We start from the raw sequence: 15,871 nt of genomic DNA on the forward strand, positions 1-15,871 counted from the left end.
GTGTGGTCTTCATTTTCAACATCATCTCATCCTTTCCTAAACGGAATTATCCAGGATGTGGGTACTCGGCGCGGTGGTTAAGTTGCTGCTTGGGCTGCCAGCATCACAGAGTGGGGTACCTGACTTGAGTCCCAGCTACTCCATTTCTGATTCCAACTTCCTGCTAGTGCACATCACGGGAGGCCCAGTGCTCGCTCCAGTACTTGGGTTCCTGCCACCCAAGTGGGAGTGGATGTAGGAGTCCTGGATTAAGTTATAAGCTCCTGGCTTCAGCTTGGCCCAGTCTTGGGCTGTTGTAGGCATTTGGGGTTGAACCAGTGGATGGACGGATCTCTCTCCTTCTCCCAGTTTAAAGAACTTCTTTAATCTGAAGAAAGACATCTGCAAAAAACCTGGGGTGGAGTGTAGCCAGCGGCTCCTAAAGGAAGCAGAGGTGTAGGTCTCTTCCGTTCATGCAGGGGTGGGGGAGGTGTGCCAGGACACATCCTGTAGTATCTGGTTGGGGCTCCTTTGGGCACGTCAGAACCTGTGCTCCCTGACTCATTTCAAGAACTAGAGGTTTTTATTATGTTGGGAAAAAGCAAACGGAGGCAGTCCAAACAACAGACGATGCACATTCTTCTTAGGAAGCGATTTTATAGGACCCGAAGGACTTCCTTCAGGGTGTTCTGAACATGGCCGCGGTAGGGAGCCGAAGCAGCTGTCTTACAACCTAAGACAAGAAGCATGAAAATGACTGCGTCTTGATGTTTTGTTAGAACTTTGAGTCAAGTGTGAAAAATTAAGTTCTTCCTAGACCTTTGGTAGAAATATGCAAAATGAATGTACACTGAGTTCTCCTGCGGCCTGGCTTAGACGCTGACATGACAGCTCTGAGAAATGAGCATCTATTGAGGTCAGTTTTGGCACAGCCACCCACCCGAGTGAGTGCCAGCAGCAACAAGCATCCAGACTCTCTTGTCATGTGAAAAGGAATGAACTCATCCTTGATTAAAAGAAAAACATACAAGAAAGAAAAATTCTGCAGGCACTGTCTTGCTTGGTGGTGAGAAATTTTTTTTAAAGATTTATTTTATTTATTTGAAATAGTTGCAGAGAGGGGCCGGCGCTATTCTCAGATCATGTAATTAATCAGAATTAATTAATTAACTAATTCTTTAAAAGACAGCCTGATACTAAGTCAACACACCACGTACTTCCATATCTACCTACCAGCAACAAATAGAAAAAAAAATCAAAGTGATATTTTATATAAAATCATCAAAAATGTCAACAATCTAGGATTACCTATAGCAAAAGATCAACAGAAGTAGACCTAAATAAGCCGCAGGATATGCCATGACGATGGCTTAGGAGTTTTAATATTGTAAATAAGCCGCAGGATATGCCATGACGATGGCTTAGGAGTTTTAATATTGTAAAGACGTCGGTTCCCCAGACCAATCTGTGTATTTGTTGCCATTCCAGTTAAAATACATAAGACTGGCTGGCGCCGTGGCTCAACAGGCTAATCCTCCGCCTTGCGGTGCCGGCACACCGGGTTCTAGTCCCGGTCGGGGCACCGATCCTGTCCCGGTTGCCCCTCTTCCAGGCCAGCTCTCTGCTGTGACCAGGGAGTGCAGTGGAGGATGGCCCAAGTGTTTGGGCCCTGCACCCCATGGGAGACCAGGAGAAGCACCTGGCTCCTGCCATCGGAACAGCGCGGTGCGCCGGCCGCAGCGCGCCAACCGCGGCGGCCATTGGAGGGTGAACCAACGGCAAAAAGGAAGACCTTTCTCTCTGTCTCTCTCTCACTGTCCACTCTGCCTGTCAAAAAAAAAAAAAAACAAAAAAACCATAAGACTGTTTTTCTTTCTGGAAGATGTAGGCAGATTCTAGGATGAATGTGAGAATTCAGAGTGAGAGTAGTCGCGGGAACTTTAAAGTGGGGAAACGTACGTGAGCAGACATGGACCAGGCGAGTTCAGGATAGGATAGGATAGGAAGTAGAGAAGGAGCAGACTAAACACCTGTACGTGTCTACAGCCACGTGATTTAGGCGAACGTGCCACTGAGGTGCAGCCAGAAAATAAGCAAATAAATGGTTCTGGTCCCATTAGAAGCCTCCACAGAGAGCTATGTGTCTCGACCCCTACCACACGCCATCAATAATCAACTCCAGACGGAGTGCAGATCTACCTGTGCAAAGGGAAAGCAATACAGCTCTCTGGAGAAGACAAGAGGATATCTTTATTATCTTGGAGCAGGCACATTTATTGAAAACAGCATGGGGCCGGCACAGTGGCGCAGCTGTTTGAAGCTTCAGCCTTCAGCATCAGCATCCCATGTGGGCACTGGTTCGAGTCCTGGCTGCTCCTCTTCCCATCCAGCTCTCTGCTATGGCCTGGGAAAGCTGTAGAAGATGGCCCAAGTGCTTGGGCCCCTGTACCCATGTGGGAGACCTGGAGGAAGCTCCTGGCTTCAGATCATCTCAGCTCTGGCCGTTGCAGTCATTTGGGGAGTGAACCAGCAGAATGGAAGATCTCTCTCTCTCTGTGGCTCTGTCTTTCAAATAAATGAAATAATTCTTTAATAAAAATAAAAAAAGAAAACAGCACAAGTACTGAAAACCATAAAGCAACACTGGTTAACTGGTCTATATTAAGCAAATGGCCTGCACAGCCCACTGCCTGGGCCCTGCGCCACAGCCCTCACCTGGTCTCCCCGGGGCGTCAGCTTCCTTCCTGTCCTCTGGTCCATCCCTGCTCCACTATGAGATGCGTCTACTCCAGTGGGGGACAGAGACACTCTCAGGTAGTTCCAGTAAGGAGTTTAAAGTTACAAAATGAATTATGCTATCAAAGAAAGGAATGCCCAAGAAAAGGAACTGGCTGCGTTGGAGGGGTGACGATGGGGTTTTGACAAAGTTTGCCTAATTTGGAATTAGGGGAGGGCAGAGACAGAATGCAGACAGCTGGAGTGGCGTGTGAGAGGCCCCGAGGCGGCAGGGGACAGTCAGTGTCCGACGGGGAAGAAAGGACACAGAAAGCCAAGGGCCTCCTAGAACTCCATGAGGCTTTGGTACAGACCCTATGATAAGAGTGCACTCAATCTAAGATGCTTAATACCCCAAGGAGGGTGATAGGACAGCATTTCATTCGAAAAGTAGGTCTTGGCCACAGGAGAGACGGGGAGCCAGGCGACCCTTCGCCAGAGACCAGAGGAGTCCTGGACAGAGAAGATGGGCTGGCTTCGCGGTCATGGGGCTAGAACTGGAGAAACTGGTAGAAAGATAGAAGTAGAAAGCGGTAGGGGTAAAGCTGGCAGAACTTAATGATGGACGACATATAGGGGAGGAAGCACAGGTTTGGTGCCAAGGGAGACTCTGGGGGTTCACCCTGTCCCCCGTGTCTGAGGCTGCCATGTTGGGGTACACATGGGAGGAGCGAGGCTGTTGGTTTGGGGTGGGTTAAGTGGAGCGGGCTCTGAGATTTTAGGGGTGGCACAGGTAGGTGGAGCAGAGGTCCAGAGCAGGGGTCCAGGCCAGGTCCAGCAGGCGCTGCCAGGCAAACACGGAGAGGGCGCTGTTTGTGTGCAGTTTTTCAAGGCCGGGGAATTGTTGCTTGGCTTTGATTTTTATGGTTTTCCCCCCTTTGTCTCTTTTTCTTTGAGGAGCTCATTTTCACGTTTCACGTTTCTCTCCGTGCTTCTGGCAATGGAGGGGCTTCCTCAACCTTGGAGCTCTCCCCGGGTGGGCACAGCCTCCTCCCGGGTGGGCACAGCCTCCCCCCTGGGTGGGCACAGCCTCCCCCCCCCGGGTGGGCACAGCCTCCTCCCCAGGTGGGCACAGCCTCCTCCCCAGGTGGGCACAGCCTCCGTCCCTGCTGTGGTCAGCTCACCAGAAAACCATTATCCACGGAACAGCAGGGGCAGTGGGGGCTGGGTTAGTCGCCGGGAGGAATTCGGCTGTGGGGAGCAGGTTGCTATTTTGGGTGAGGATAATTTTCCAATGCAAAGGACATGTGCCGCGGCTGAGAAACTTCCCAGAGGCAGGCTGCTGTGGCTCGGTGTGCGGTGGGCTCGGTGGTGATGCTCAGAAGGGAAGGTGGTGTTTGATGCTGGCTTCTGGCGGGCACCCAGCGCTGGGCGGGTGGGGGTGGGGTTGGGAGACACAGAGAGAGGAGAAAGCGTGAGATGAGGGTCGGCTTCCACGCATATGTAAAAGCACCTAAGAATAATTGTGTGACAAGTCAGTGGATGAACCCAAATGAAGAGAAGCAGCTGCTCTCTCTAAATAAACTTTACTCGATGATCTTGACTCAGAATGGAAACCCAGACTCTTTCGGGGATGGGTCTGGATCCCGGGACCAGACAGCTCTCACAGGAGGAAAAGGACTCCAGATTCCTCGCTTGGCAGAATTTCCTGAAAGACTTAGCTCGCTGGGGCCTAGAGCCAGCGTCTTAAAAACTAAAAAGGGGCTGTGCAGGAAGACTTTTTTATGTTGTTCATAATTTATATTATAAATAACTAAGGCGGTGTGGGGAGGGATTTTCCGTGTGAAGGCTGCTTTCGTTGGCCAAACCCATCAGCCCAGCCTCCGAGGTGGCGTCACCACAGGGCGGCTGCCCCCGTGGGACGTGGTGGTGACAGGGATCCGGCTGCAGGTGCAGCCATCAGCGGGTTCTGGCAGGTGTGGGAGTTGCCTGCGTGGCTGTGACAGCCAGTGAGCAAGCCAACGTCTTCTGTAGATTCCAGCTGCTACTTTGGTGGCCAGTGGGATCCAGTTGTTCATATCCCCAAATCTGTTTCCCAAGTGCAATTTCAAGACCATTTTGTAGGCTTTGCTGGGATTGCTGTCACACAAGGGACTCCCTTAAGCCTCTATCGTGTGTGAGGAACTGTCCAGTACCGACAGATGTATTTACGTTTGTCTGTCTTTATGAGTATGATCAACATTCAGCGCTTCCAAGGGACTAGGAATTCTCTGGAAGGTTTAAAGGGCATCAAACCATTAAATGTGCACATTAATCCTTTAAGGCTGGCACTTTTATGATGTCTCATTTTATGGATGAATAAACTATGGCGTGGATGAGTCATTTGTCTGGCCAGGGTCCCGCAGCTGGGAAGTGTCACGGAGCCCGGGTTCGACCCAACACCGTCTACCTCTGGCACCTGCTCTTCTCGCCTCCACAGCTCTTTCAACTTGCATGGTCCCATGGTGTTTTATTTTCTTGCAGGAGTGACTGGGTGACCTCCTACAAGGTCATGGTGAGCAATGACAGCCACACCTGGGTCACTGTCAAGAATGGATCTGGAGACATGGTGAGCCCCTCTCCCCCTGACCATGTCCTGGGGCCCGTCTGGCTGGGATGTGCCAACAGAGGCGATGTTTGCCCAGTGCTTGGGAGAGTGGCCAGCTCTGCAACCACTCCAGCCAACCGTGAGAGGCTGGTGGACAGTGACCCCCTTTGTGTGCCCTGAAGCTCGGCGGCAGGTGGCCTAGATCTGGGCCGATGTCAAACACAGCCTTTGCTCCGTCAGAGAGCTGCTGGGATGCACCCTCTCGCATGGAGCCCAGGTTAGCCCTGGGAGGACGTGTGGCCCGGAGGACATGCTGGGGCCCTCGCGGCTACTCCATTCTAGGTTTTCTGACTTTTAGCTCCGTGAGTAGTTGCAGCATTGTCGGTTCTGACCGTGTGGCTCTTCCTCAGATCCTCGAGCGTGTGTTCCTAGCGTGGCACCCAGCGCCTTGCCCGGTCTGACCGCAGCTCCTTTTCCAAGCCTCTTTCTCCTCTCACCACGTTCGGGAAGAGTGAGCCCGCCGCTCTTCATCTCCACCTGTCTCCGCCCGTCGCTGTCCCTCCTCTCTAACATCTCTGTCCCAGCAGATCTGAGCAGTTTCCCTTCCACGCTGGGTTGAACGGCCCCTCCTCTCCAGGCTGTGCCCGGGGTCCTCTCCTTCTGAAGCCCCCCAGCTCCATGGCCCTCCCTTGGCCGAGACCCTGATGGCCTCTCCTGCAGAGACCGGGGCTCCCTGGGGACAGGACCCAGGCCCAGCACCTATCCTTTCCCTCTGGCCCAGCACACACTGCCCGGTCCTTGGTGAGGCCTGGTGAACGGGTGAATTACCGACGCTCATCCCTTGACACTCGAGCTCTACAAGTTTCCTTTTTTCCCCTTTGAGCACAAGTAGATATTTGAAGGAAACAGTGAGAAGGAGATCCCAGTTCTCAACATGCTGCCCGTGCCCATGGTGGCCCGCTACATCCGTGTGAACCCACAGTCCTGGTTTGACAACGGGAGCGTCTGTATGAGGATGGAGATCCTTGGCTGCCCATTGCCAGGTGAGTTCACCCCCATGCACCCTGCGCGGGCAAGGGTGCCGACGGGAAACAGTAGCCTAGCCAAGGTGAGTCAGAGTGAACAAGCAATTGTTCTCTGTAAAAATCCATTGGGCAGTCTGTCTGTCAGTCTGTCTGCCTACCTGCCTGCCTGCTTGCCTTCCTGTCTCGCTGTCTGTCTATCTGTTCATCCATCCGTTCACTTAGCTACACACAGATATGACTACTGAAGAATATTTTGAAAACCAAGATGAGCCAAAAGGAAAAGGAACAGAAATTTCTCCTCATCTACTCAGAAGCACTGGGAACATTTGGGGTGGCGAAGTCCCTTCCAAGTGTAGGTTGGCTTATTGTGATTCTAAGATATGCCTATTTCAAGGTTGAAAATTCACTCAACAGTGCCACTCAGAAGTGAGCAAGGAAAATTATTTAAAGGCTTTTGGAAACACATTTAATTGTCTTTGACAGAGCCTACTATTCTGGGTAGTGGAGGTGGGGTAGGTGGTGGGAAGAGTTCGTTTTAAACTTGGCTATTTACATAGTCTCTTTCTCTCTGAATAGCTGTAGTCGGTGGCCTCTGTCTCAGCGTAGATGGTGGTATGCCCCTTGCCCTGTTTTGCGTGATGGTGTCTGGGTGTAGCCACAAGGAGGCAGGAAGAAAGGGGCATGGATCCCCACAGCCCACTGGGGTCCAGGCCAGTGTCTGCTCTGAATGGACCAGCCTGGCCTGGCTCCAGGCTAGCTCTGTCCAGCCCTCTGGAGGTTATGAGTCTGTGCCCTCTGGTCCCCTGCTGGCCAGACATCTCCAGGGATGGCATTCAGCCTGAGAATCTGCTGGGAGGCCCCCAACAGGGCCACAGGACCCTGCACATCCCTGCTCTCCGACAGCCAGGCTGTAGGGCACAAGGAGTGGCGTCTTGGCCAGAGAGGCCTTGGTGCTCCTGCCTCGTGTGAGATGTAGCCTGGCTACCTGGGATCTTCCAGTCCCTCCCAGCACCGCCTGGGGCAGGGCACCACCAACTTGGATGCCCCCACCATGAACTTACATTTGCTGCGTTCTCCAAGCAGATTTCACTGTCACGTCCCCTCAGACCCCGTGACATGCATGGCCTTGCGCTGCCAGCCACGGGTATGCAGAACACAGATCCTGCGTCGGTGAGAAAGGTCTGCCTGCCTACCCAGTTACCCGCACACCAGACGCACTTTCATGGTCTGCGTCTGATCTTAGGATACTGCAGAACGTCCTGCATGTCATTAAAGCTGCAAGAGACCCTCTGGTCCACGGGTGCCACCGTGTGTTTGGAATCTGTCTGGAGGAGTTGGGAGGGCCGCTGTTTCCAGTGTGCTGGTTCTAGAAACAGCCCCACGTGGCCAGTCTTCACACTGAGTGTGCACGTCCACAGCTGTTTCTGAGGTTAGATGCTGGTAGTGGGCTTGCAGGTGCGAAGGACGGGCGTGTGGTCAGGGCTGGCGCCAAGAGATCGTTGAAAGCGCTGCCGCCCGGGGATCTGGGCCTCCTCTGTGGCGGCCAAGCGTGGGGACTGCAGCCTCAGGCCAGGCCTGCGGCTGCGCTGAACCTGTGGGGCTCTCCCAGGCTCTATGTGTGCAGACTCGGGGTGGCAGGTGTCTCCAGGGAGGCAGCCGCGGGCTCTGCCCTCTTTGCCCGGCCTTGCTCGGCCTGCCTCGCTCTGCTCGCTCTGAAGAGCAGGGTCGTGGTTCCCCTGCTGTGCCTGAAGGGCTGCAGCAGCCGGGAGAGTCTCAGGGAAGGAGCAGCTCCCTGGGATGTTCTTGGTGTGCATCTGGAGAGAGGTCCGGAGGGCGATGGAGACTCCGGAGACAGAGCCGCGGGTGAGGCCCGGGGGGATTTCAGCTGTGGACTCAGCGCGGTTCCGTTTCCACCCGCTAGTTATTCTGGGAGTTCCTTAGTGCGCCCAGAGGGGAGCTGGCCACTCCCACGTGCTGCCTGGTGCTGGTGCTGCTGGCATCTGAGGCCCCGGGTGCCCCGAGGCTCCGGCCCCTGAGCAGGTGAGGTTCCTTCATCAAACCTCAGAAGGCCCAAGGCAGAGATGGCCCCGCCCACTCAGCTGCCCTCACCCGTGGCGACCTGGGGTCTCAGGACAGCTGCCTGGGGTCCGTGCTCCCCGGGACACTCGTGAGGAATTCACTCAGCTTTGTTCTGCAGCTCTCTGTCCTGTGCCTCCCCAGCTCCCGTCTCCCTGCGAACTCTGTTGGGGGCAGAGGAGGGGGCTGGTGCTTTTTAAGACGTTGTGAATAATCTTTCCAGAGGGTTTGAGCTGGAAAGTAAATCGCCATGCCTTACTGTGACTTACTGTCGTGGCCTCAGAGAACAGGTCATTGCTGTCTCTGAGGGGAAGCCTGGGGGCAGACAGGGTTTGAGCTTTGGCTTAGGTCCGTGGGGGGTTCTGGTTCTGCGTCAGCCCCTCCATGGCGGCCTCGGGCGACTTGAGGAAATGCTCCATGCTCTGCTGTCTCTGCTGTGACAGGGAGCTCGCGCCTTCCCTGGAGGACTGTGACGCAGCCCTTCGGCGTCTGGGGTCGGTCGTCCTCTCCTAACACAGCCCCTGCTGTCGCTCGCGCCGCCACAACAGCGCCTGTGGAGGATCCCGGGTCCCCAGGAGCTCTGGGGCGGCTGCCTTCCTCCTGCCCCTGCTTCCCACTCTTCGTCTACGTCTGCTCTTTGTAACTGTAGGCCATCCTGCCAGTTCCTCTGGGTTCTAGAACAGCCTCCGCTAAGGCCGGTTGGTATGGAAGCTCATGCAGGAGGCCTGGGGATCCCAGAGGGGCCGATGGGGGAGTGAACCAGCGGATGGAAGACCTCTTTCTCTGCCTCTCCTTCTCTCTCTGTGTAACTCTGAGTTTCAATTTATTTATAAATAAATAAATGTTTATTTATAAGCTACATCTTCCTAAACCACTGGCCTTTGGCCAGATGTGGGCCATGTCTCCTTAAAGATGAGGTCATGAGGTTGCCCTCGTTTTCTGTGATAATTAAGGTAGCAGAACAACAGGCTGGCCAATTAAGGATTTTTTTTTAAAAGGCAGACAACATCATATGCACGGCGCTGGTGTGAGTCAAAGCTGTGCTTCTTGAGCAGTTGGGGTGATTTCAAGCCACGTAATTCGATTGCCACCCAGAGGGAGCAGTGCCTCCTGTTGTCGGTTGGGCTGGCTGGACAGGGTGACCAGCAGGGTGACCAGCAGGCGAATCTGCCTGGGACGAGGGAGCTTTCCCAGGATACGACAGCTTTAGCTTTGAAGCCAAGACGGTCCCGGGCAAACCAGCCTATGCTTAGGCCACACGTCAGAGACGCTGCACTTATTTCTAAGGGCCGTGGGTTGAGGGTGCCCCAACAAGCTGTGAGTGTGTACAGAGGAGGGCCAGGGCTGTGAGAGCCGTGGAAATCAATGTGAGGACAGTGGGAGGAATGGGGTTTGGCCAGGAACAGAGATGGCAACTCTGTTTGGAAGCTGTGGGATCTTCATGCTCCGAGGGGAGAAGCCTTTGTCATCACAGTTGCAGGAGATTAAACAAAGATAGGCAGGTACACTTCAACTTGACACGGGAAGCACTTCCAGCAGTTGGGTCTGGAAATAGCAGGGACGGCTGCTTTGTGGGGAATGAGCTGCTCGTCTCTGGAGGGCCCCAGGGCACTTACGTCTGGGTCACAGGGTACTTCTGGAAGTTCATGGAGTATTGAAGTTAATTTTGCACAAAAATTTGAAATCCATGCATAGTTTTTTTTTAAAAAAGATTTATTTATGTATTTGAAAGGCGAGTTACAAAGAAGCAGAGGCAGAGAGAGAGAGAGAGAGAGAGGTTTTCCATCTGCTGGTTCACTCCCCATATGGCTGCAACGGCTGGAGCTGCGCATCTTCTACTGCTTTCCCAGGCCATAGCAGGGAGCTGGATCGGAAGTGGAGCAGCTGGGACTCGAACTGGCGCCCATATGGGATGCTGGCGCTGCAGGCAGAGGCTTTACTCGCTAAGGCACAGCGCTGGCCCCCATGCATTTTTTTTTTTTTTATAATATGCATTCACCATGAACTTTAAAAATACCCTTGTATGCTTGGATTTCAAAATATTTTGCACGAGAATAAATGGACTTTTAATTCCATGAGCTTCGTGCTGTGCCCTTGTACTTGGAAATAGATTCTTCTTGAAAGGAGATGGAGGGCAGCCTGGGTGACTTAAGGATTTGTGTGTGCATGTCCATGTGTGAGGAGCCAAGAAGTACTGAGGGGACAGTGACCAGCAGCTGCTGTCTACAGAGTGGCTGGGATCTCAGGTCCCTGAGGCTGCGCAGGTGCTGGTGAGTGGACGGGGCACGCGTAGCAGGTGCCCCAGAGGGGAGGCAACACTGTGCAGCTTTGTAGCAGCTTCCCAGGGCTGCAGTGGCAGAGAACCCCACCCTGGGCAGCTCAGGATAAAAGACGCTTATCAATCACGGTGTCAGCGGGGTGGTGCCGCCCGAGGCTGGGAGGGCGCCCCTGGTGCCAGCCCCGCTCCCAGCTTCCCCTGTGTGGTGTCTTGGACTCTCCTTGGCTGGAGGGGGTCACCGAGCTCTCTGCCTTCCTCTTCACAGGGCCTCTCCCTGGGTCTCTGTATCCAGATTTCCTGAGTGAGGTCCCACCCTAGTGCCTTTGTTGTAACTTGATCACCCCAGTTTGAAAAAAACAAAAACAAAACAAACAAACAAGAAAAACACACAAAAAACCCTACCTCCGAGTAAGGCCAGGGTATTGAGGTGGTGGAGTTAGAACGCCAACATATCTTTTTTGAGGGGAGGAGCATGTGTGGGTGCACAATCCGACCCCTGGCAGGGCACGATCAGTGGACCAGTTGGGATGGAGGAGAATGTTGGAGGGGTTTAATAAGGGGCGCAAGTCGGGCAAGGCCACTGAGCACCCACATAAGGAGCTTGTGGGCTCATCACTGAGGCCGTCCGGAGGCGTTGGCTGGTTTTCGGCATCTGGGATCCGCAGAGCCAGGCGCACCAAAGCCGGGGGACTTGGGTTTGCCACAGCTCCCACTGCAAGGGTGAGGCCTCCCAGGCTGAATCACTAGCATCTATGCTGTAGATGTCGCAGGTCCTACTCAGATCAGCCAATGGAACAAGAAAGATCACGTTGGGTCACAAAAATGGAAATCCAGGCTACTGATCTTGGCTTGAGGCGAGAGTGGGGTGACAGCTCTGGGCCTTCCTGCTGGGGTCAGGGTCCCCTCTCTTGCCTCTGACACCCCAAATTCACACCCTCCCATCCCAGTGACTGCAGCAGGAGGTGAATCTACAGCTCTGGGGGAAAAGAGCTGATGGGGCCAGGCTGGGTCTGGAGGTCTTCTGAGCCAGCGAGCAGGGCCAGAGCAAGTGCGTTGTGATGCGTAGACTGAGTCGCAGGCTCACACCTGCGCGTGCTGGGCAGGGCAAGTCCATGCCACACCTGGAGCTGATTGCTCCCAGGGGAGAAGAATTCCATCCATTCAAAGAAGACGAGGCCAGCGGCTCCCGTGAGTGACTGGCCCTGTCTGTGGGCGCTGGGCTCGGTGCTCACTCGCCTCTGTGCCTGAGTGATGGGCTCCTAGGAGGGTCTCTGTAAAACAGAGCGCACAGAATGAAGGGAAAGTAAGGGAGTATTCGTTCAAAATGGGCGAGACTGAACATTGTCAAACAATTTACAAAGCCCGTGGCTTGGAGCCGGTTCTGGAACTTTCACCCGTATGCTTTGGCAAACTGGTCTTCAGGAAGGAAAAAACAAGGGCCGGACACAAAGCCCGTTTGTGTGCTCAGCGTTGAGGTTTCTCTGGGCCTTTTCAGAACCTCCCAGGGCTGTGATCAGAAACAAAAGGGGCTTTCAGGAGGTCCCTTGGGGAGAGGCCCCGCGTGGCTGGGGGCCACGGGCAGCTCTCGGAGAGGAGCAGCGGGCAAGTGAGTGGCCACCAATGTGACAGCTGCACTTGACCTTCGCTTTGAAGCCTGCAGGCTTGGAGATCAAAGGAAGGCAGCGTGGTCAGCCGCACTCACAAGGAAGGTCCCGGGGAAGTGACCATGGGTGCTTGGCAGGGCCTCGGTGCTTCTGGCTCTCGTTTGGACAAGAGGCCAGTCTGCCCCCGTGCTGTTCCCCGCCCATGGCTAACAGCATTACTGGAAAACCTTTGGTGACTACTGAGCAGCCTGACCTTTTGTGATTTGCTGCCGGTGGCCACGATGCTCAAGGATATCCCGTCATTAAGGGAGCCCTGGTCAGCGGGCCGTGGCCGGTGTGCCTGGGGTGTGGGGGGACGCAGGCACATGGCTGGGTCAGCTGAGCCCGGACGTAGCTGTCGGGTTCACCATCCTTCCGATAGTGCTGCTCAAACTGGAGTCGGCTGGAGCCCCTGGAATGTTGTTCAAATGTGGACTGTGCCTCAGCAGACCTGGGCTGGCCAGACAACCCGCACTGCTGGTCCTTCAGGGAGCGGGTGCTCCTCCCATCTGCCTGCCACTGCCCTGCCTCCACCGTGGCCCTTGGAGCACTGGGGCCAGCAGGAGCTGCCTGGTCGCTGCCCTGCCCATGGCATTCTTTCTTAGCTAAGCGCCGCTGGCTCCGCCCAGTGGAGGGAGCCCCAGCTGCCCGGGTCGAGATGCTGCAGATGGCTGGGCGCAGTGGGCCTCTGCCACTGTCCTCAGAAGAGGAGCTTGGGGCCGCCGAGCTTCCTTCCCGCTCTGCTCTTTCTCGCTCTGCCTCCTCCGTGTCTTCTCCTCTCTCTGTGCTTTATTTCTCGATTGCAGGAATAATCCAGGCTTATAGGAAGGAAAGCGGGAAAATCAGTTTGTGCAGGAGAGAGTCGAGTGAGAGCAGATGTGTGGTCTCCGCGGCCAGTCCCCGGAGGCACCCCAGCTGACCCATTCCCGAGACAGCCACTGGTGCTGCAGCTCCCACAGGGGAAGCCCAGCTCACGCCCCCTTCTGGATCCCTTGTTTTGTGTGATCACACGTCCCAAGAAGAAGGCTGGGCTCCAGGGCTGGTTCAGGAACTCTTTTTTTTTTTTTTTTAATTTTTTTGACAGACAGAGTGGACAGTGAGAGAGAGAGACAGACAGAAAGGTCTTCCTTTTGCCGTTGGTTCACCCTCCAATGGCTGCCGTGGCCGGCGCACCGCGCTGATCCGATGGCAGGAGCCAGGTGCTTCTCCTGGTCTCCCATGGGGTGCAGGGCCCAAGCACTTGGGCCATCCTCCACTGCACTCCCTGGCCACAGCAGAGAGCTTGCCTGGAAGAAGGGCAACCGGGACAGAATCCGGTGCCCTGACCGGGACTAGAACCCGGTGTGCCGGCGCCGCAAGGCAGAGGATTAGCCTATTGAGCCACGGTGCCAGCCAGGAACTCTTGATAGTGGTGGACTTGGCTCTGCCTTCTGCCCCAAGCCGACAATGCCACTGCAGGCTTCCTGGGCCAGCTCCTCCTGGTCAGATGGCCACAGCAGCAGCTGGGCAGTGTGTCTGCCATCTTGCCTCTGGGAGGGGCGTTCTCCCCCCTCCTCCCTCCTCCCCTTCAGTTAGGACCAGGTGGGGTAGCAGAGGGAGGCTGTGCTCTGGGCGACCTGGAGCAGCCACGGGGGAACCTTGGAGTCTTGGATTCTGGAAGTGAGAAGAGGGGCCTCCCAAGCACAGGCGTCTGTAGGGAGGATGGCAAGGGATGGGTGCTGGCCAAGACCCTGTATCCCCACACTCCCACAAGTCCGTGTTGCTACATGCAGTCTTCCTTCTCATGCATTTATGTAGCACCAACAGTTTGCCATCCAATATCAACAAGGAACCAGTGAGAGAAGCAGCACTGTCTTCCCTGTTGGGGGGTGGAAAACGAGGGCGAGGACTGCTCAGGTGTCCTGCCCACAGGCACTGTGCCCAAGGCGGACAGCAGAGACAGGAACCAGGCACTCTGGCTCCACTGGCTCAGGCCCTGACGAAGCCACAGTGGCGGGGTGTGGCAGTGAATTCAAACCCATCTTTCTGTCCCTAGATCCCAATAACTATTACCACCGGCGGAATGAAATGACCACCACCGACGACTTGGATTTTAAGCACCACAACTATAAGGAGATGCGTCAGGTAAGATCTGGGCCGCTAGTCTCATCCATTCTAGAAGCTGTCTGAGGAGCAGTGTGTCACGTGCCCTAAGAGTTTTGATTTTTTTTTTAAAGAAATTAGGATGATGTGCTAGAAATCTGAGTGACCATTTGGTTTCATGAAGACACACAGAATATCTGTGGTTCAGAGGTTGAGGGAGCCTCACTGGGGTTCAGTAACCAGCGGAAGGTTCCCTCACTATCATCTCACTAGTCCAAGTGATCAATTTCAGTTCACATTCGATGGCTCTGATAGGTCTAAGAATCAAAGGGATCACACAAACAAGACAAGTGTCTGCTAATACTAACTGATAGAATCAAAAAGGAGAGAAGGATCCAACATGGGAAGCGGGATACACAGCAGACTCATAGAATGGCAGATGTCCCTAAACAACACTCTGGCCTCAGAATCAGCCCTTAAGGCATTCGGATCTGGCTGAAGAGCCCATGAGAGTATTGTAGGCATGGAAAGCCAAGATACCATGGAAAAGAAAAAAAAAAAAGACCTAAATGAAAGATCTCTGTGAGTGAGATCCCAGTGGAAAGAACGGGGCCATCAAAGAAGGAGGTACCTTTCTCTGAAGGAGGAGAGAACTTCCACTTTGACTATGACCCTATCGGAATAAGATCAAAGTCAGCGAACTCTAAAGGCTTCCATAGCCTGGCAACTCATGACTAGAGCCTAGGGAGATTACTGACGCCATGAACAGGAGTGTCAAATTGTTAAGTCAGCAACAGAAGTCACTGTGTACTTACATCCCATGTGGGAACTGTCCTTAATGTGTTGTCTAATGTGCAGTGATGCTATAACTAGTACTGAAACAGTATTTTTACACTTTGTGTTTCTGCTTGGGTACAAACTGATGAGATCTTTACTAAGTATATACTGAATCGATCTTCTGTATATAAAGATAATTGGAAATGAAAAAAAAAACCTGGTGTTAAATTGGAAATGGCATAGAAAATTAATTAATTTTTTAAAAAATATTATGTAGGATCTCTGTCTTTAATGTGCTGTACACTCTTATTTAATGCTATAACTAGTACTCCAACAGTATTTTTTTTTACTTTGTGTTGCTATATGGGGGCAAACTGTTGAAATCGTTACCTAATATATACTAAACTGATCTTTTGTATATAAAGAGAATTGAAAATGAATCATGATGTGATTGGAAGGGGAGAGGGAGCAGGAAAGGGGAGGGTTGTGGGTGGGAGGGAAGTTTTGGGAGGGGGAAGCCATTGTAACCCATAAGCTGTACTTTGGAAATTTATATTCATTAAATAAAAGTTTAATTAAAAAAAAAAAAAACAAAGAAGTGAGACAGAATCTGGATGGAGACGGCAGACAAGTTCTTAAGAATCGCCGTGTGTCTGAGCCGTGGCGCTGCTGTAACCCAGGTGTCAGTCATAGGCTAAGTTGGAGAAGG

At 53.5% G+C, this 15,871-nt stretch overlaps 1 protein-coding gene across 1 annotated transcript in view; it reads left to right on the forward strand.

Annotated features, from left to right (window-relative positions):
* The window catches only part of CPXM2 (carboxypeptidase X, M14 family member 2), a 115,792-nt gene that overhangs the window by 70,528 nt on the left and 29,393 nt on the right, over positions 1-15,871 (forward strand). The window contains exons 5-7 of the mRNA XM_062214035.1: positions 5,218-5,302; positions 6,174-6,324; positions 14,339-14,427. Of these exons, the coding sequence (XP_062070019.1) occupies positions 5,218-5,302; positions 6,174-6,324; positions 14,339-14,427 (325 nt within the window). The remainder of the gene's footprint in view (positions 1-5,217; positions 5,303-6,173; positions 6,325-14,338; positions 14,428-15,871) is intronic.

The sequence above is a fragment of the Lepus europaeus genome, chromosome 17, assembly GCF_033115175.1.
Source record: "Lepus europaeus isolate LE1 chromosome 17, mLepTim1.pri, whole genome shotgun sequence".
Lineage (NCBI taxonomy): Eukaryota > Metazoa > Chordata > Mammalia > Lagomorpha > Leporidae > Lepus > Lepus europaeus.